At 40.2% G+C, this 22028-nt stretch overlaps 1 protein-coding gene across 3 annotated transcripts in view; it reads left to right on the top strand.

Moving 5' to 3' along the window:
• The window catches only part of CEP85L (centrosomal protein 85L), a 138289-nt gene that overhangs the window by 45764 nt on the left and 70497 nt on the right, over nt 1-22028 (top strand). For all 3 annotated transcript variants that reach the window (XR_014174720.1, XM_081945085.1, XM_081945084.1), the window contains exon 3: nt 18666-19456. Coding sequence is in view for 2 of the 3 variants with exons in the window: in XM_081945085.1 (XP_081801211.1) it covers nt 18666-19456 (791 nt within the window). In the remaining variant the exon portion in view is untranslated. The remainder of the gene's footprint in view (nt 1-18665; nt 19457-22028) is intronic.

Below are 22028 nucleotides of genomic sequence, written 5' to 3'. Positions count from 1 at the left end.
TAAGTGCACATGAGGTATCTCAGAGTGGGGAAGACCATGGGGGGAGGGGGAGGGGCTGGTGCTTCCAATTAGCCAAGACCTCCCCGATGCACTGAGATATCCCCACCACCATCCTACCCCACCGGATCTCCACGGTCACTGGGCCTGTAGACGGAAAGATTTCAATTGAATGCAAGACAATGTATTTTTAATAAGCTGTACAGTAGTTATCCTTTTATAAGTTTTTATATTTTTGTGCAAGTAGTCCTCGATTTACAACCATTCTTTAATGAATGTTCAAAGTTACAACAACACTGAAAAAGTGACTTATGACCAGGTCTCCCATTTCTGACAATTGCATCATCCCCATAGTCACATGAGCAAACTTTGGACACTTCGCAGCTGGCATGTATTTACAAGGGTTGCAGTATTCTGGGAGCCTGGAATTGGTATTTGCAACCTTTCTAAGGAGCTTCTGACAAACAGAGCCAATGACAGATTTGCTTAACAGCTGCATAATTCACTTAACAACTGTATTGATTTACTTAACCACAATGGCAAAAGATAAAATAAAATGGGGCATGATGCAATAACAATAGCTTTGCTTAGCAACATAAATTTGGGGTTCAATTGTAGTCATAAGTCAAGGACTGCAGTATCTGCAGTCTTAGTGTTTCAGAGGGGGTTGATTAAAGTAATTGCCCTTTTAAAAAGTAGGCAGAATATTGTGCTGCTCTTCCCATAAATGATATTTAAATGATACTGAATTTTGATCACATGACTGGGAATGCTTTGACGGTCATAAGTGCGATGACCAGTCATAAGTCACTTTTTTCAGTGGCATGGTAACATTGAATAGTCACTAAATGAATGATTATAACTTGAGGTCTACCTATAAAAGCAGCCTTAGATTAAATCTAGATATTTTCACATGATATGTTCCTTTTGTTGTTTAAAGAGCACATTACTTTTATTTTGAAAAAAGATCCTTCATAACAGTTCATGTTCTTCCAATACATGTGTTAAAAATCAAGTTGTTAATTTATGGTCTCTTGAGTATGTGTTGCAGTTACATGCCAAAATTAAGCAATTCTAAGCATATTTTCTTCAGTGACTCTAAGGATTAAGAAAATATTATGATGTATTCTACTGGCATGGATACTTTGCTATTTTCTGCTATTCTGCTATACCAGAGGTGTCAAACTCAAGGCTCAGGGCCCAGATCCTGTTCATGGGGTGCTTAGGTCTGGCCCGCGGGACTGCCCTGGGTACAGCAAAGGACTGCCCCGCGGTGGCTCTTTCAATGAAAACGGAGCTCTATTTTCTGTGACAGAGGGTTGCAGGAAGCCAAAAACGGGGCTCAGGATCCCATTTTTGCTGGCAGAGCGCTCAGGCCACCATAGGTGCCCCCAATACAAATGACTAGATTGGTTTTAGTTTTGTTGTGCAAAAAGGTTATATACTCAAATGATGAAACAAATACCGTTTTCCCAAGCTTCTGAACACTTACCACTCTGTATGGTATGCAAGAGTATGTATGCAGATACATTTACTGCGTGTCACAATTCAGCCTAGTGTCTTTGGTGGGGGCTGTATTTGCTATTACAATTAGATGTTACAAAAGACATTAGAAACTCCACTGGGCAAAATAGCTTCATTTTAAGAAAGAGGAGAAGGAGAATGAGTTTAAATAATTTAACAACACTAAATCTTTCTGGTTTACTGAATTGGATATGGAGATTTTAATGAACGGAACACAGAATTAATTACTGTATTCAAATATGATAATGTTTAATACTTTACTCTTACATTTAGTTCTTAGATTCAGAAACTACTGTTATATTCATTCATTTATGTTACTATGAATGATTTTGGAGAGTGCCTGTTTTCAAAGAAGAAATATATCATTGGTGGAATCTAAAGTACAATTATTAGGCAGTGAGCACCATTGTTTAGAAACATTTCACTGTCTAACAAGTTATTTTTCACAATTTTTAAATAAGCATTAGAAATGAAAGTTGCTTATTTCTTTTTATTTTTCAGTAGCATAAACTTTGCTTGCTAAAATAATGCTTTTGGAAACCTGCCAGCTAGGTTGCAAGGAGGGATCAAGTGAGGAGGCAGCTTTTGTTGAATACTATCATTGCACAGCCTCAAATGGCATAAGCTTTACCTCCCCCAAGATCCATGAAACCTTATCTGGTCATTCCCAGGGACAGGCAAGCAGTCTGGGGAGATTCTTGTAACATAGGTAGTAGACAATGAAGCTGTTTACTTTAGCTATTTATGAGTGGATAGGTTTGCTTGTGCCTGATACAATGTCAGACCCAAGCCAAAGATGACCCAGCAAAATCTGATCAAGTCTTATTATTAGCATTTATATACCGCCCCCTCTCCCGAAAGGAGAGAGGGGGCGGTATATAAAGTCTAATCCTTTATTTGCTTAAGGTAGAATCTTGCCAAACTTAAGCTATAACCTTCTAACCTGCTAAATGTATCTTGAGGGATTCTAGGGCATGGCTATCCTGAACTTCTTCCCTCTTCCCTCCCTTCACCTTGGCATTGTGCAGTCTCTTAATCTGGGTCTCTTTTTGGGAAAATTCTATGTTGCCAAAACTCTCCCTTCCCCCACTTCTTCAAGTGCACACATCATCGTAAATATCCCAAAGCTGCTTTTTCAAAAGGAAGGTGGACTTTGTTTTTCCCTGAAGACGTTTCACTTCACTGAAGCTTCTTCGGTTCTATCTGAGTGGTGGAGAATAGAAGGATTTATGTTACTTGCAGTCATCTGGTTGTTAGCATTCCTTCTGAGAGTCGTTGAGACCACTTGGAGGTTTCTCTGTGCCCTCAGGATCACTTGAATCCTGTAGTAGTCTGCCATTCTTTTTTAATGGAAATCCATTCATACCCACACCATTTAAAAGGTGTTCACTCCAAAGTGAGTAGCTAACTGTCTATGGAGTTTTGCACCATTTGCCTACAAGAAGCCTGGAAATTCAGCTCCTAGTATTTCTTGGTGGTGATAGAAACACTTCACCTAAAGCCTTGAAATGTCACTAGCTGGTGGCAATGGTGCTGGGTTAGGTGCTGCTCAATGGTCTGAATCAGAAGAATAGACGTCTTAAACATTATTATTGTGATTCTTCAGTCATTTAGAATTCATAACCACTAGTTGAATAGTGTATTCTGTTTACAGTCTTTTCTTAACTACAGCCGTGTATCTTTTGTCTTGGGATTAAGCTCCATTTAAGGGATTTATTTTTGAGCAGGCAACTATAGGGTTGTATTGCTCAGGAAATTATTGGTTTTTAAATAGAAAAAATGCCTCTAAATATATCTATATTTATATTTTATGCCTCATTTAAAATTAAATCTGACACTTATATCTGTCCACTTAGATGCCCAGTTTTTCTTATTGGATATTCCAGGAGCATTAACTGAGTCAATAGTGGCTGTAGTTGGCCTATCCCATATACCAGGGGTGTCCAAACTTGGCAACTTTAAGACTTGTGGACTTCAACTCCCAGAATTCCCCAGCCAGCATGGCTGGCTGCGGAATTCTGGGAGTTGAAGTCCACAAGTCTTAAAGTTGCCAAGTTTGGACACCCCTGCCATATACTATCCGTAATTGGCTGAGTGGTTATGAACAATATTCAGCACATTTTGCATTAAGAGTATTAAGTATTTAGTTCGCTGTGGAGAAGCAGCTCTGGGAATTTACATTACCAGGAATAATAAAATACTTGCATATGTCAGATTTTACATTAGAATACACTACCGTGGAAAGAGTAAATAAACCTATTATAACAATGAGGAAATATTGAGAATTTTCAAATGGGCTTAACAGAAAGAGCATTTAAGCATTTTTCTATGAAATTAGTCACAAGAAAGAATCATATTTATGATTTTGATCCATCGAGGCATCCCTTCTGAAAGTTGAGAAGCTTTTACATCAATGTTTCTCAACCACAGCAAATTTAAGGTATATGGACTTCAATTTCCAGAATTCTTCAGTCAGCCATTGTGGTACATGGTAGTGATAATAGAGATTTCTTCTCATCTTTTCCTGATTTTTGATAACCCTTCAAAACTGTTTCAGGCCCTATTATTTTAGGCATTCCCTGACCTTCAGGAGAAGATTTTTGGAGGTTACTGAGGTGGAAAGGTGTTCTGGGAAGTTATCTTTAGTATAACAAGATAATAAAAAAGGTTCTTCCAACATGTTAAAAACAGGAAAAAAGTCAAGGAAATAATTGGTCCCTTGCTGGGAGAAAGTGGCAAGAAGGTGATAAGCAACAGGAAGAAAGCAAAACTACCGTATTTTTCGGAGTATAAGATGCACCTTTTTCCCTCAAAAAAGAGGCTGAAAATCTGGGTGCGTCTTATACACTGAATACAGCATTTTTTGCCTCCCCAAACCCCACCCCCTTCACCAAAATGCCAGACTAATAATAGTGCATTCTTTCACAAAGTGACAAAACTAGTGTTCCAGAGGAGTAATGTCGATATAATTTACTTGGACTTCAGTAAGGCATTTGATAAAGTAGACGATAGCCTACTACTAGATAAAGTAGAAACATGTGGGTTAGACTGTATCACCACCAGATGGATTCGTAACTGGCTGACCAACCGCATTCAACATGTAGTCCTCAATGGAACTGCATCTACATGGAGGGAAGTATGCAGTGGAGTACCCCAGCGCTCTGTTTTAGGTCCAATACTCTTCAACATCTTCATCAATGACTTGGATGAGGGGATAGATGGGAAACTCATCAAATTTGCAGATGACACCAAACTGGCAGGAATAGCCAACACTCCAGAAGATAGGCTCAAGATACAGAAGGATCTTGACAGACTTGAACATTGGGCACTATCTAAGAAAATGAAATTCAATGTGAAAAAAGTAAGGTTCTTCATTTAGGCAACAAAAACGGAATGCACAGGTACAGTATAGATGATACCTTGCTCAGTAGTAGTAACTGTGAAAGGGATCTTGGAGTCCTAGTGGACAACCATTTAAATATGAGCCAGCAGTGTGCAGCAGCTGCCAAAAAAAGCCAACACAGTTCTAGGCTGCATAAACAGAGGGATAGAATCAAGATCACGTGAAGTGTTAATACCACTTTATAATGCCTTGGTAAGGCCATACTTGGAATACTGCATTCAGTTTTGGTCGCCACGATGTGAAAAAGATGTGGATACTCTAGAAAGAGTGCAGAGAAGAGCAACAAAGATGATTAGAGGTCTGGTGGCTAAAACATATGAAGAATGGTTGCAGGAACTGAATATGTCTAGTTTAATGAAAAGAAGTACTAGGGGAGACATGATAGCAGTGTTCCAATATCTCAGGGGTTGCCACAAAGAAGAGGGAGTCACTATTCTCCAAAGCACCTGAGGATAGAACAAGAAGCAGTGGGTGCAAACTAATCAAGGAGAGAAGCAACTTACAACTAAGGAGAAATTTCCTGACAGTTAGAACAATTATCAGTGGAACAGCTTGCCTCCAGAAGTTGTGAATGCTCCAACACTGGAAGTTTTTTAGATGATGTTAGATAACCATTTGTCTGAAGCGGTGTAGGGTTTCCTGCCTAAGCAGGGGGTTGGACTAGAAGACCTCCAAGGTTGCTTCCAACTGTTATTCTATTCTATTCTATTCATATTTTCCTTCTTCTGATACCTCTTAAATTCAGGTCATCTGCTATCCGACTTTTAGCAATTAATGCATTATCAGGAGGCTAATTACATACAGTACACTGATCTGAAAACATATAATCAAGGGTAAGCATGCTTAGCACTTGGATAGGAGATCACCAATAAAGTTTAGAGATTGGGAAGTTGAAAAATGTTTGAGTAATCTGCATATTGTATAATCATTTCTTCAATTCCTTTATCAAGAAACGTTGAACAGTTCAGGGTCTAGGCCATAGCCGAAGGCACTGCATTACATAATGCTTTCAGGTTGAGTGTTTTACCATATTTGATATTATAAGGGGCTATTACAAGAATCTTCACTGAATTTCTATAGCACTTCCCCATTCAGTTAATAATGCTAAGAATCGTTAAAAGATTAGTTTGGCAAGATTTATTTGTGACAAATCCATAGTGGTTCTTATTAATTATCACATTCCTAACCAGATGCTCAGGTAAATGTTGCTTAATGATTTAAACGACATGGACCTTGCCATTACAGGCAACAGATTAGCAAGGTTGTAATTTCTAGAGCCCTCCATATTCCCTACATTTCCCCTCTTCTAGTCTTCTATGACATTTATCTGTTCTCCAGGATTTCAGTTTGTGCCTGTGTAACCATATTCTCTAATTATTTCAGAATTCTAGAGTATAATTCATTGGTCCTGGGGATTTCAGTTCCTTTAAATTAGCTAACTATAGTCAGAGTATAAACCATATTGCTGTATCACTTCAACAAGCTTTAGTAATGACTTAGCTGTCATACTAAAGCTGTAATATCATCAGCATATAGAAAAATATAATATTCGGTATCAATTTCCACCCCACCTTTAATATTTGAAACCTGTCTAATCAAATAAGTCATGGTTTGAAAATCAAATTGAAAATTAAAAGAAAATTTAAAAAACAAAGTATATCTTTGCTGAACGCTTCAAAGTAGTGTTGCAGAATAAAGACACCAAGTTATGTTCCAGTGAACAGAAGATAACGGAAACATGTATGTTCTTAAAATAGATCTTATGAATTCAGTCTGAACAATTTTAAATGCCCTTTTGCCATCTAATGAAATTAGAACTTAGAACAGTTGCTTCCAATTTATCTGCAGCTATGTCCATGTATTATCTGATGGAAACTGCAGTTGGAACAAGTCAAGATATTAGATGCAATATCTAGGTTTGTTAATTAAGAAAGATTTCTATAGGCAATTTCCATCTGAACATTTATTGCATTTTGTGTACAAAATATTTCTTATCATACTTGACTCTGAATTTTATATTGAAAAACATTATCCTTTATATAGTTAAAATATGCTTTTAATTTTATGTTTTATTTATTCAAAGTGGATAGAATGGATATAAAAAGCCTACACACTCTGGTTAAAATCTCTGGCTAGATTTTTGAGATGTAAATAAAATCATACCAAGACAAATCACTTCAGAATTATTTTCACCTTTAATATAACATATATACTATACAATTCAATTGGAAAACAAGCTGAAATTCTTTTGTGAAAAATACGGGTTGTGTAGATTTTTTTAGATCCACTGTAATTCTTCTTTTCAGCTGTACATCTCCAAAAGTAATTTACTGTAATACTTTATAAAAATCAGTAGGACAACAGTTTTACCCTCCAAATTTGCATTTTAAAAGATACTACTGTGTTTTCCCGAAAATTAGACAGTTTTCTTTTCTTTTGACCCCTCGAATAAACGCGTTGCCTTATTTTCAGAGGGGTTTTATTATTTTTGAGGTGCAGGAGGCAGCAAGCGTGGTTACCTCATGGCTGCTGCTGTGTTGAGATATTGTTGGGGAAGGCTTCTTATCCGGGGAGGTCTTATTTTTGAGGAAACAGGGTACATACAAGAAAATGGTATTGGAGAAGCATCAGGTTCCTCTTCCTTTTTTAAAGAAACAGGAGAAACTCTTAAGATTTGATAAGTAATAGATTTCCACTAGCTGACTATGATGGATGAACAAAAAACCTGTCTGTTTCTAAGTGGAGGCAGGGGGATTAATCCTGCTTGCTTTCTCTCCATTTTATTTATTTATTACATTTATAATGTAATAAATGTAATATAATGTATAATGTCCATCTCACCCATAAGGCAATTCTTGGCAGCTTATAAATGATAAAAAATATAAATATAAAAACAATTAAAATAGAAAGTGTTATATAGGAACCAAGACCAAGGGGACACAAGACATGGGAGTGAGGTCTTCTCATCCTGTCAACCATGTCTAGTGAAGAGCAACCCATATGAACCCCTTTTTCTCTGCAGCTTGTTGGAACCTATTACAAATGCATTCTTTTAATAGTCTCACTACTGTATGAATAAGTAAGTGAAAATGTCCAATATGAACTATACAGTTGCTTTTCTGAGTTTCTCTTTAATAAGTCGGGACTAGGTAAATTGGGAAAATCTGCAATAATTCATGTCATTAATAAATTTGTAATTGTATTTTTTCCGTAAGAGCCAAAATAGTGGTTTTAAAATAAAATATAGTACACTATGAGAACAAAACAAGGGTAGATTCATATTAAATTATGTGAAAGAATACTGGCAGAGAGATGAGCAGATAACATTGAGTAGGATTAAAAATAAAATCCTTTTGTTTAGCTTTGACCTTCATTTCAGATGACCAGACATTTTTATTATATATGGACTTTTTACAGTTACTTAAATTAGAAGATGTAGTAAGTGGGGGGGGGGGGGGAATCAAGGATAAAACTGAATCAACCTGCATGCTTGCCAACCTGAATTCCATATTGCTGACAAGCCAGCCACAAGACCCAAGGTCTTGGATTAATTGTGATTTATAGCAAGAGAGAAGGTCAATGGAGACAGGATGAAAATGTGTCAGGAAACTTAACAGTAAGATAGCTTCTACAGATTTGAATTGAGAGCATCTTACTGTTGATTGAAAAAGTACCACCCCAAGTCAGTTTTCTTTTAGTTTGGAGATCAAAGATTTGGGGGGGGGGGGATCCTTCCCGTATTAGTCATGGTAATTATTATCAGTTCTCTTTCCTGCAAGCTACTTTTGCTTAAATAGTTACTCTAGATATATCTCAAAATGTAGTCATTATTAAATTTTGCATTTAAAATAATTGTTACCAAAATCGAATTGTGGGGGATATTAGAATTTGGTTGTAGTTGAAACTGTAACCCTATCCATTAATACAGCCTGTGCTGTAAAAGGATTTATGACTACATGTTCTTTTCTAAAGTTTTTAGGGTATGTGAATTATATAGCAGAGTAAAATAATATTCATTGACATATAATAAACATTTGGTATTGCTGGTTATGAAATACATGGTTGGACTATCCAACAAGATGCAGTTCACTGGTGAGAAAAATGAGGTCCTGTACTTAGGCAGGAAAAACCAAATGCATAGGTATAGAAGATGCCAGAGTTCCCCAACCTTTCTAGGTTGATGGCCTGGAGAGGGAGAGGCAGGCGGCTTTACGTGTGCATGTGCATGGGCGAACAAAACTGCGCTCCTTGCGCAAATGGATGTGAATGCAGTGCAAATAGGTCCGCAAGCACTTCACAAATGGGTCTGTGAGCATGACACAAATGGGGCCATGAAAGCCTGTACGATGCTTGCCATGAGCCTAACGCAAATGGGGCTGGGAGCATGACACAAATAGAGCCACAAGTGCAATGCAAATGGGGCCATGAGCACTCATGGAACACTCGCAGCGACGCTAGCATGAGTGGGGTCTGTGCACTCACTTGCACTGGCCAGCCATTCATGCGGTCCAGTTGGGGACCCCTGGAATATGAAACACCAGGCTCAACAATAGTAACTGTGAGAAGGATCTTGGTGTTGTAGTAGACCACCTCTTAAGTATAAGCCAGCAGTGTTCTTTAGCAGTCAAAAAAGGCAATGCAGTCCTAGTCTGCCTCAAGTGAAAGTACTGCTTTATACAACACTCATGAGACCACACTTGAAATACTGCATACAGTTCTGGTTGTCAAAATACAAAAAAAGATGCTGAGGCCCTAGAAAGAGTGCAATGAAGAGCAGCAAAGATGATAAGGAATCTGGAGGCTAACCTATATGATATAAAGTTAAGAGAACTACCATATTTTTCGGAGTATAAGACACACCTTTTCCCCTCAAAAAAGAGGCTGAAAATCTGGGTGTGTTTTATATACCGGATATAGCATTTTTTGCCTCCCAAAACCCCACCCCCTTCACCAAAATGGCCGTGCATATCCTTTAGGAGACTTTCAGAGTGCTCATTTCTGTGGAGGACAAAAATGAGTGAAAAATGGTCTGGTTTTTTGCTTAGGTTTCTGCCCCCACCCCCACCCCCCAGCCCGCAGGAGCATTCTACAAGCCTCCTAAAGGCTATGCATGCCCTTTTTTCGGACACAAAATGGGTCATTTTTTGCTCTTTTGTCCCCCCCTCAGGAGCACTCTACAAGCTGCCAAAAAGATTCGTGCCCTTTTCTTGAAAGAAGTAAACGGGCTCGTTTTCACGAAAAATGGGACCTCAATGAGACAAAGGGAGGCGTGGTCAAAGAAAAATCTACTCAGTCCTAGGGCAGATAGACTGTGTTTAACCCATGCTTGGACTCTCCAAGCAGCGCATAGGAGAAACCAATGTTTGCTTATGGTTTCTGAAAAAAATCCACATATAGTGAACAATGGGTTTCCTTAATGACTGTTGTGTTCACTTAACAACCACCAGGGTCACTTAATGACTGCTACATTTGCTTAATGACCTGCTGCAAAGAAAGTTGTAAAATTTTCCATTCACATGATGATCTACTTTATGACTGTCAGAACTTATGACTATAATTACCAGTCAATTATGGTCGTAAATTAAGGACTATATTATAAAAAGGCATAGAAAAATATGTAAGTTATATTGTTCTAACAGTCTAAGTAACATTTTGAGCATTGGTATATTATATTTCCTTCCTCATTATATCCTATTTATACTTCCTGCCTTAAAATGCAAAACTATTCTGATTCCTTTAAATACTTTAGCGAGAATTCATTTTTTCTATATATAACCTGTAGGTGATAAATGTCTTGTACTTTATTATCATGTTGGTGTAACATACCATACTGCATGTTTGGATTCTAGTCAAAAAAAGATTTTATCTCCAGGTATTTCACTTTCAATAGAATAGAAATCAGTTTCTTTCACCAGGCAATGTTTTTTTAAAATACGGCAGTGAGATTGTACCAAAAAAAGTGTTTTAGGTAGCCTGTTCAGGTTTCTGTTTTCTATTTAACCTGATTAATCTGCAATATAGGCATTGCAGCAATGTACATACATCCAGTGTTATAGGCAGAAATAAAGCATTAAAAGATCTGTCTTCAAATATAGAAGGAACTATCTATAAATGAGATATCTCAAATAATACAGATAGTAACACTATATTTCTAGGATTGCTCCTGAAATGACTTTTATTAAATTTGCAGCTATAACCATAGTTGTCATTATATGTGAGATGTTCCTGGTGTATATTTTTAACTCCTTTTATCATTTAATTGTTTGGGGTAAGTCTTGAATTGGCCTATAATTGATACCCAGTGATGATAGCTATTGAATTTAAAGGTGAGTGGAGAAAGTCATTGCCTTTAAGCTTTTAATCTCTGTTTTCAGTAATGGAAATAATGTATTCCTAGTCCTAGAGGGTTGTAGCATTCATTGTTGGGCTTCTTAATGGCATCTGGCTTCTGTCTATTGAAAACTGAATGGTGAATTTGATGGGGCTATGACATGATCTGGTAAGGCAACTTCTGTGCAAATAACCAGTTTAACTGATTAAGTAGGTTGCTAGCAAACTGAATGTATCTTGGCTTTGTATTTGCAGTACTGTGGCAACTTCTGTTGTGTTAGTCTCTCTTTTTTAGCCAGGAACACAACAGAGCAGTTACATCTTAATACAATTGAGCCTATTGTTGGCTTGTTCAGTGAAAAATAGTGACCTTTTTCAGTATAGCTCTATAATAGAACATTAAGATATTGAATTTGTCTGGTGGTTAGAAAAATACAATATTATGCTTTTGGGTGCAGACAGAAATCATATGAAAGAAGAAGAAAGGATTGACTTGAATAACTTGTTTTGAAACACACACACACACACACACACAGACACACACAAACAGACCATGTTGTCTCGGTAGCCTCATCAAGAAGAAAAATCTGTAACACTTTAAACATTGTAGTGGCATTTCTTTCAGGAACTTAATCATTTGCTTTCTTTACTTCTAAGCCATTACTGTAGAGTGAAATAAAATTCTGTAACTAAATATTTATTTTAAGTAAAAAGAAAACCACAGAGGTGCCATTATGTCATGTTGTTGATACACAACTCCCTGAATAGAAATAGTACTTTTTGCACCTTTTCTTCAGTGTTGTTGATGGTGAAAACAGCCTTTATACACATTCATTGTGGATAATAAAAATGGCAACTGAACATCCAAACAGTGCAAATGATTTGATAAAAAATTATATCTGTTCCAGCAGTTATCATGACTCCTGGTAATACAGTAGAAAACTATCATCTCTGTTTAATTAGATTAACTCCTGCTTTTCACTCTATTTAATTGGTGGAACCAGCCCACAATACAGACTTCAAAATATGGGACTTAGGAAGAGCTGAATACTGTGCAGAACCCATCAGAGTGCAAGCTGCTTTTTCATTGAATCACAGTTAAAGAAGAAACACAGTTGAAGGCAGAAAGTGGGGTGGCAGTTAGTTAGTATTCAGAGCGAACCTACCGTGACTGTTCCTCTAACAATATCCACAGGAAACTGAATGTGGTTGCTATTAAGCATTGGTAAAAACCTTGAGCTTGATTCCTAATTGCTTCACAAGTCTATATAGTTTTCTGCATGGTAGAAATAGTCTGCCACTGTCAGGTTCTAAGATATTTTTGTTGTCTTCCATTCGTAGCCTATAACTCTGGTATTCCTTGATAATCTCCTGCCAAGTTCAGACAAACTCATGCGAAATTCTACCATCTCCTGAGACTTCACAGGTTTATTTCCACTTAATCCCATTGCACAGTTACCTAAGTATAAGCCCCAGTGAATTTATAACTGATTAAATATTCATACATTGGTCACTTAATCTTCTGTTCTCTGTAATGCAGCTGGGATGGGAAATATGTTTCTAACATTATTTAAATTTAAAATGCTCAGACTGGATGAGCAGGAAAAAAATAAATAATGGTTCTTCTTCTAGTAACTGGTATTTTAAATTAAATATAATCCTCATTTAACAATAATTTGTTCAGCGATCGTTCAAAGTTACAACAATGCTAATTGAGTAACATGTTTCCCCTAAAATAAGACATGCCCTGCTAATAAGTCCAATCGGGCTTCTCAGAGCATGCACCATAATAAGCCCTCCCCCGAAAATAAGCCCGCCCCAACTATTTAAGCGCATGCGCAACTGGTCCCCACCATTACCACTGTACCACCTATCAGTACAGCTTCCAGGGCAAAAAGAGGACCTGCCGCAAAAAGAGCTGCAGGCCAAGCAAAGCGCTTCACGTCCCGTTCCCTCCTGTGCAAAGAGCCCGCCGCAAAAAGAGCGGCAGGCCAGCAATGCGATCACCCCCTCCTGCCTGTTCCCTCTCATGCAAAAAAACCCCGCCCACCCCACCCCAATGGTAAAGGCAGCCTGCCTGGTTCTCTTCCCTGCCGCCCCTTTAGCGAGGGGTTGCAGGTGGGGAGGAGAAGTGAGGCTGCGTTCTTTGCCCTTCTGTCCATTGAAGCCCCTTGTAAAAAAACCTCGTGAGTTGAACGCATGAGGTTTTTTTTACAAGGGGATTCACTGGACAAAAGGGAGAGGAACACGACGGACCTGGAAAGGTAAGAGGTGCACCTCGCAGCCCAACACCGCCCACCTTGCAACAATAGTAAAGGCAGCCTTTAGCAAGGGGTGGCAGGTGGGGGGGGGAGAAGCAAAATGTGCCTCTTACCTGTTCAGCCCCGCTGCGTTCCTCGCCCATTCGTCCAGTGAAGCCCCTTGTAAAAAAAACCTCGCAAGTTGAACTCATGAGGGTTTTTTTACAAGGACGAAAGGGCAAGGAGTGCAGCGGAGCTGTTAGTCTCCGGTAGCACTAGGACACGCGTCTCGCTTCTCCCACCACTGCTACCCCTCACTAAAGGGATGTCAGGGAAGGGAAGCAGCCAGGCCCGCCATTATCATTGGGGCATAGTGGGAGGTGTTCTTTTTGCGTGAGAGGGAATGGTGTGCGAGGTGCGTTGCTGGCCTGCCACCTCCCACCCCACCCCCAATGTAACAGCTGCTTGGCTTCTTCCAAATTGCAAAGGATTTATTAGCTATTCCCCAGCATTTGGGGGGGGGGGGAATGCAAAGGATTTATTAGATTTTCTAGCTCTGACCCGAGGCAACTGGAAACTCGACACAAAACACTTTCTCCCTCCGTGCCTCTCTCTCTTTCTCCCTTCCCTTCTTCTAATTGGCTGGCAGCTAACTGTCTCTTGAGCCCAAAAGGCTGGGGTGAAGAATATCTCTCCCAAAGGCCCGTGAGGAAGGGATGGGGACGGAAGAGAAGGATGAACAGCCAGGTGCCTCACAGCGGAGATGAAGTGATAAGAGGTGGATGACTGGGGGAGAAACCCTGGGGGCGAAAGGCAAGAGGAGAACAGTCCCATTCCATGCTAGGCCGCGCATCTCGCTTCTCCTCCCCCTCGCTAAAGGAACGTTGAGAAAGGGAAGAAGCCAGGTAGCTGTTACATTGGGGATGGGGTGGGAGGTGGCAGGCCAGCAACACACCTCGCACACCATTCCCTCTCACGCAAAAAGAAGACCTCCCACTAAACCCCAATGATAACGGCAGGCCTGGCTGCTTCCCTTCCCTGACATCCCTTTAGTGAGGGGTAACAGTGGTGGGAGAAGCGAGACACGTGTCCTAGTGTTACGGGAGACTGACAGCTCCGCTGCGTTCTTTGCCCTTTCGTCCTTGTAAAAAAAACCTAGTGAGGTCAATTTGCGATGTTTTTTTTACAAGGGGCTTCACTGAATGCAGCAGGGCTGAACAGGTAAGAGACACGCCTCACTTCTCCCCCCACACCTGCCACCCCTCGTTAAAGGGGCGGCGGGGAAGGAAACCAGGCAGGCTGCCTTTACCATTAGGGCGAGGGGGCGATGTTGGGCCGTGAGGTGCACCTCTTACCTTTCCAGGTCCGTCGTGTTCCTTGACATTGTATCCAGGGAAGCCCCTGGAAAAAAAAAGAAAAGAAACCCTTCTCGCGACTTCAAGAAGTTTGATAGAACTCGCAAGAAGGTTTTTTTTACCAGCGGCTTCCTGGGACACAATAGCAAGGAACGCGACGGACCTGAAAAGGTAAATGGCACACCTCGCTTCTCGCCTGCCCCAGAAAAAAATAATCCCTCCCCTATAATAAGCCCAAGGCCATATTTCGTGGGTAAAAAAAAATAAGACCCTGTCTTATTTTCGGGGAAACACGGTAGTAGTAATGGCAGATCCCCAAAATTACAGTCACATGATGAAAATCTGAGTGGTTGGAACTTGCCTACTTTTATAATTGCCAAGTATGCTTCAAATTCCACTACCCACCTATTCCCACCCCATCTCTTCCCCTTTGGCCATCCAACACTCTACTACTCCCTACCTCTACTGTTCCCCACTGGCCCCAGCTGCCCATTGCCATCTTCTTCCACCATCCATTGCTGAAGAAGCACACCCAATTGAGGCTAGTTGCTGACCCTTCACAAGGCCTCTCTGATCATAATTTGTGACTTTCCTTTCCAGACTCCGACAAACAAAGTAAACGGAGAAGCTGGCAGGAAGTCACAGTCACTTGAGGTCCTTGCTTAATGACCCACAGTGAATTGCTTAACAACAGTAACCAGGGATTGCCAGAATGGCCATTGCTAAGTGGGTAATAATATAATTTGGCCCTTTACAGCCATATCACTTAGCAATTGAAGTTCTTAACCATCAAGTGTGGGCTACCCATACTTGGTAAGTTCCCCACAAAAAGAATTGTTGGAAACTCATTACATCTTGCCAGGGTTAGGACCTGTTCTGAATTTCAGTAGTGTTATTTGGCTTAAATATCTTCCAGGCTTGAAAGAAGGCGAGCCCAAGAGCTGGTCTTTTGGAATGATTCGAACTCTTTGTATGTTGTTTAAGAGAAAACTGTTGCACTTCATTTTCATACCCTGAGAACAAACAACATCACCAGTTCAAATCAGGGATTTCAAGCAGGGGTGAAATCCAGCACGTTCTGACAGGTTCTGGAGAACTGGTAGCAGAAATTTTGAGTAGTTCAGAGAAACAGTAGCGGAAATTTTCAGTAGTTCGGAGAACCGGCAGATGCCACCTCTGGCTGGCCCCAGAGGGGTGGGAATGGAGATTTTGCAGTATCTTTCTCCTGCCACGCCCAGCAAGCTACAACCACCAAGCCAAGCCACGCCCACCAAGCCACAGAACTGGTAATAAAAAAAAATGAATTTCACCACTGGTCTCAGGCCTTTGAGGACCAAAAAAAAAAAAAAAAGATCTTAGTGTAGAGGAAAGATTATATGTCCACACGTGAGCTTAAATTTTCATTGTTGCTAGCCTCATGGTACAACACCATGTCAGGAACATTGTTTATAGTCCAGTTCTTCAGAAGTATTTCCGAGTATACTTAGTGTAACATTTAAATATACAGTACTAGAATTGGTTCAAATATTTTATAATTAACGATGTCTTTGGCGACATTGGTTAACAGATATGTCCATGAAATACAATATGAGAGGTGTCATATGTAATGAAATTCAAGCCTGATCTATGGGAATCCCTATCTCACTGTGATTTCCAAGGATTTATGTGGCTGATTCTTTACCCAGAGAGTTCAATATTCTAGAGAAATTGCAGTAACAGAAAGAAAGTTTCACTTGTTTCTCCATTTCAGAACACCAGAAATGTGATGATAAGAATAAAAACGGGACGACTTTTAACAAGCCTCCTGTGTCACAGCAACGTGAGCGGCAGCGTGGGGGGAGGTTGAGCTGTGTAATGTAGGAGGTTCTAATGCCAGGATTAACTGTTTATTTTTGCATCTCTGCAGACTTTGATACAAAGCAGCAGTTGCTTGGCATGGGAGAGCTGCCTCTGCCTCACCTATGTTAATTTTAACTTGCTTATTTGTTTAGGAACATTGACACATTCGGATTTTCTGTAAGCCTTCTGATATTTCAGATTGAGAATGGAGCCAGAATGAGAGGACTGAGACAGTTGTCATACCATTGTAACATTCTGGGTTTTTCCAGGTATAGCCTTTGATTTGGCCTCCTGCTTTTATGAGCACAATAGAATCTTTTCACACCCTCCTTTCTGCAGCCTCTTCTTCCCCATAGAGGCCCCATAGAAGCCTCTTTCTGAGAATTGGGGAGATTCATGTGATGTTGTAGAGCAGAGGTCTTCAAACTTGGCAACTTTAACACTCCTGGACTTCAACTCCTAGAATTCTCCAGCCAGCTGGCTGGAGAATTCTGGGAGTTGAAGTCCACGAGTCTTAATGTTGCCAAATTTGGGGACCCCTGTTGTAGGGATTGCTGCAACAAAGGGAACATACCAAACATTGGAATCATCCTTACCTTTTTGGCTCCAACTTATTGCGTATCCATATTGTCTGTGTATTTGAACATTTCTTATAATTATATTAGCCTTTAATTTTTGAATATCATAAACAGGAAAAATAGCACTTACATGTCACCTAATGTTTAAGTTCTACTTATCAAGTGCAACTTCTTCCTATTTAGTTCCTTAAAATTATTTTTTAGAATATATCTCGAACTGGAGTTATTACTAAAAAGCAACAGTGTTCTTTTGAAGTTTTCTACTTTCTCATTATCGAATTTCATCAACCAACCAACCAACAAAAAATTTGATGTAATTTCTGTTTCCTGGCATGTTATTGATCTCCATAGTTTGGTGTATATATTTTTTTCTTTTCGACTACTCTGCTACAAATACTGTTAGGCCTTCTTCTTGTATATATGTCAACTGTAAGACCTGCTAAAATAAATTAATTTCTTATAAGGAAATTAATAAGTATGAATACACTTTATAACGGTGTAGATTGTATGCAGTAAGTCTTATACTTCTTTTTAAAGAGAAAAACCATAATCATTGTCCAAAAATTGAATAACAGAAAGTAAAAGGATTAATTCAATAAAATAAAATAAAAAATTAGCAGTTCTCATAGTTTGTGTTCATACAAAATGAACCATATACAGAATCTATTTGCTTCTGGTCAGATCTTTTTATGCAAAAAGAATCAGAACTGCACCCAGGTATTATTATTAAAAGCCTAGTGCTCTCTCTCCTTTCTCCCTCTCTCTCTCTCTTTCTCCCCCCCTGTCCCTCTCCCCCTGTCTCTCCCCCTGTCTCTCTCCATCTCCCCCCCCATGTCTCCCCCTCTCTCTTGCGCTCTCTCTCGCTCTCTCTCTGCAGTTATTTCCTTAGCAAGTCAAATTATTTGTTAATTACAAAATCCTAGTCTGAGACTGGCTTGTTGGAAGAGAAAGAAGCTTTCTTGGTAAACATTTTATTAATACTGTATAACTCTCTGTAGGAGGACCCCATTCAGAGACAACAGGGTATTTCAGCATGGTTGTTTGCTAGTGATAAGGTAAAATTCATAGCAGTTGTTGCTAACTGTCCATATGTATCTTTGTAGAAAAAACAGTCTTAAACATATAGTCTTTAATAGTGATGTCAGACTTATATTTCATGATGCAAATGACTTGAATAAAACACCTGCATAATTTTGTCATATGATGCAAAAGAACATTAATAGATCATTTGAGTCATCTGTGCCATGATACAATGCAACCTCTCTTGCCACTACATCTGTCTATGTTCATGGATATATTAAATGTATATTTTAAATAATTTAAACCTATTTGTTTGTGTTATTCCCGTTAAGACTGGCTATTTCACAAGAACTGACATGATGAACATCTTTCTTCCCAGATCATTCCACATCAAGTGGTACTTCCTCGTTTAAGCCCAGCCGCTCGTTGGTCTCAATTCCCACTGCCCATGTAATGCCATCTCATATCAACACTTCACTTTCAAAACATAGGGATCCTCTCAAGTCCAACTCTGCAAAGTGGAGCACAAACCTTTTGAGATCTGCTCAAAGCAGGCATCAGGGCATGTTGGACAGCTCTCTTGATATGAAAGATTTGAGGCCTGTAAGGAAGTGGTCATCGTTGTCCAAACTCAGCACACCTCTTAGTTGTAACCAGGATGGGGATGTTTATTCTGCGGAATTCAGGACCAACTTGGATACAAATGGAAGAGACAAGACTGCTTCACCACAATTAAGAACACATGGGTCTAATTGCTTGTACAATAGTATGGAACGATTAAAGTCTGAGGACAGAAAAAATGGGAAGAAAAATAATTCTGCTTTGAACTGCAAATACAAATTTGAAAGTTGCAGCAAAGAAGATTGGGGGGTTCCTGATGTCTCAAACAGGAGACATGCCTTAGATATGACCTATAGTGCCTTACCTGAAAGCAAGCCTGCTCCATTAAACTCTGAAGCTTTTCATCAAGAATATATAACTTTGGAACCACAGGCTGCAGTCCCATCTCAGGTTTCCATTCAATCTTCTGAAAGGACTCAGAGGTGGCTTACAGAACAATTTCGTACAAATCCTCCAGAATCCAGGCCTTCGGAGGAGTCATACAGCTTATCTCCTTGGCAGTTACAGCAACTTGAAGAGCTTAGAACAGGAAGTGAACACACTCTGCAGGTAAGAATAAAATTTCAGTGTTTGCTGCCACCAAGTGGTTTATGAGAAAAATAATACCAGGCATCATTCTGTTCAATGAAAAAGCTTGTATCTGCTGTTCTGTTTTATTAAAAATGTTTTTATTGGAAATCAGTTGAGATAGCAGTTGTTATAAAATGGTGCTAACATATTTCACTTAATTCATCTCAGTTTTCTTTTCTTTCTCCACATGCAAATATTGGAAGGAAGATTAAAAATGAATATGTAGCTTTGGCAGGCATCCATGGAGAGGCAGTGATAACACATGCATGGTACTATTATCACGTAAATGCTGCAACTTACATACTTGTGTAAGATGTCATACAAATATAATCATATTAAGCTCTTGGCAGCCCACTTCAGCCCAGAGCAGGATTCTCTAGCATTTCCTTTAACAAGATTTATTTGAAAAGAAATGGAATAAAGTTGCAGAAACTTAAGCAACTGGACTGCTTTTACTTTAGAACCCACATATTAAAGCAGAAAGTTTGTACATTACCATTACGGATCACTTTTTATCTGATGTATATATATGGCCATACAAAGAAAGAGGGAAAACGCCAAAGTTTTGTAAACACTCCTTAAGACAGCAGCGTGCTTTTTCAGGGTTACACAGATGCCTGGAAAATGGTGGGCTGCTTTCAGAAATATCAGAGGGCCATGTGCAAAGATCAGGAAGCATATTTGCAGCTTTTTTTTCTTGATACCTTCAAGTCAGCATTTATTCCTTGCAACTGGTCTAGTCCTTGTAGTTTTATAGGCAAAGTTTTTCAGAAGTGATTTGCCATTGCCTGCTTCTTACAGTTTAGAGGGAATGACACCAAACGAGCATACCAAATCCTATTTATTTATTTAAACAAACATAAGGGATTCTTTTTCAGTTTGCTTATTGTTACAATTTAAATGCTTCTCAATTCTAAAACAGATTCTTAGGGATTTCACTGGTTTTGCATAATGTGAATGTTTCAGGTGACCAGTTACAGAGAAGCACACCCATCTTCTCCCATTTACCTATATATTTAGCTTAGCTTGTAAATTGCAAACACTGACATTTTCTGGCTAGACATCACTGATTCAGCAAACGCACCTCAGTCAAGTCGTGGTTGCATATTACACCTAATATATCAAGATGCTGGGGGATAAGATGACACCCACATAATTTGATGCAGAGCTCTGGGTAATTCAAAAAGAATCCATGTTCCTTTGCAGTTCAGGTAAATTGAAAAACAAAATATCTGTAAAATAGAGTGCTTCTTAAACTTAAGTCCTTGATTCACTTCATTCCAGTCGGCCAAAACACTTCAGGGTGATAATACCGTGTTTCCCCGAAAATACAACCTGTCCTAAAACTAAATCTTGCCACATTTGGCAAAAATATAAGCTCACCCCCGAAAATAAACCCCCTGGACAACCCCCCCCTCCGGCCAGGTAGAGCACCGCTCACCGACATAGCGGTATCCTGAAGGCTCCAAGCCGCAGGAGCCAGAGGGGGAGAGAAAGGCGCTCACATTGCTTGGCGCCTTCGGGATACCGCTAGGTTGGAGAGTGGCGTTCTGCCTGGCCGGAGTGGGGAGTTCCAGGCAGCTGCTCCTTTGCCTCAACATGTCCGGACCTAGCTCTTCCTGCAGCAGCAGCAGCCGCCGCACTCCGAGCATAACGTCTTCTACGGTTACAAACTCCAAAACTCGGCTGCTGAATCTTCCAGCAGCGGCCGCTCTAGAAGTGTGCTCTATGGTTGTGGGCTGGGTGCTGGAACTCTCTGTAAGAAAGTCTTCCAGACAGAGAGTCTTCCAGCAGCCAGCCCACAACCACAGAGTGCACTCCTAGAGCGGCCGCTGCTGGAAGACTCGGCAGCCGAGTTTGGGAGCTTGTAACTGTAGAAGACTTTATGCTCGGAGTGTGGCGGCTGCGGCGGCTGCAGGGAGAGCTGGACATGCTGAGGCTAGGAGGCATGCCTGCTCGGGGCGGAACAGGCGCTCGTGCAACCCCCTTCTCAGCCGGGCAGAGCTCCTTGCACTGACCTAGGGCGTATCCCGAATGTGCCAAGCCACGGGAGCTGGGCAGCGGCCAGAGCGCCACGTGGCTTGGCGCTTTAGGGATACCCCCAGGTCAGTGAATGGCGCTCTGCCCGGCTGGAGAGGGGTTTGTCGGGCGGTTTCTTGTGAGCTTGGTCACCTCATGGTTGCTTGCCCCTGAGGCTGTGCCCAGCTGTTCAGGAGCCAGTTCGCAAGGGAGCAGCTGCCCGGCAACCCCAAAACAATAAACCCTCCCCTATAATAAGCCCAAGGCCATATTTTGTAAGTAAAAAGAAAATAAGACCCTGTCATATTTTCAGGGAAACACGGTAGGATTTACTGAGGAAGTAAATATTAATATCATGGTTAACATTAATTTTGCATTGAACCTCTGTGGTTCCTGCAGGGAGAAATTAGAAGCTGCTCTTTCTATATTGTAGCAGAAGATATAAAGCAGGGGTGTCAAATTGGCGGCCTATGGGCCAAATGCATCACGTGCAGGCCACACCCGTCCCAGCTCTATGAAGGGAAAAAAACAT

This window comes from Natrix helvetica (genome assembly GCF_964273705.1).
Source record: "Natrix helvetica genome assembly, chromosome: 2".
Lineage (NCBI taxonomy): Eukaryota > Metazoa > Chordata > Lepidosauria > Squamata > Natricidae > Natrix > Natrix helvetica.
The sequence above is the reverse complement of the archived record's forward strand: the minus strand, read 5'-3'. Positions and strand labels throughout refer to the sequence as shown.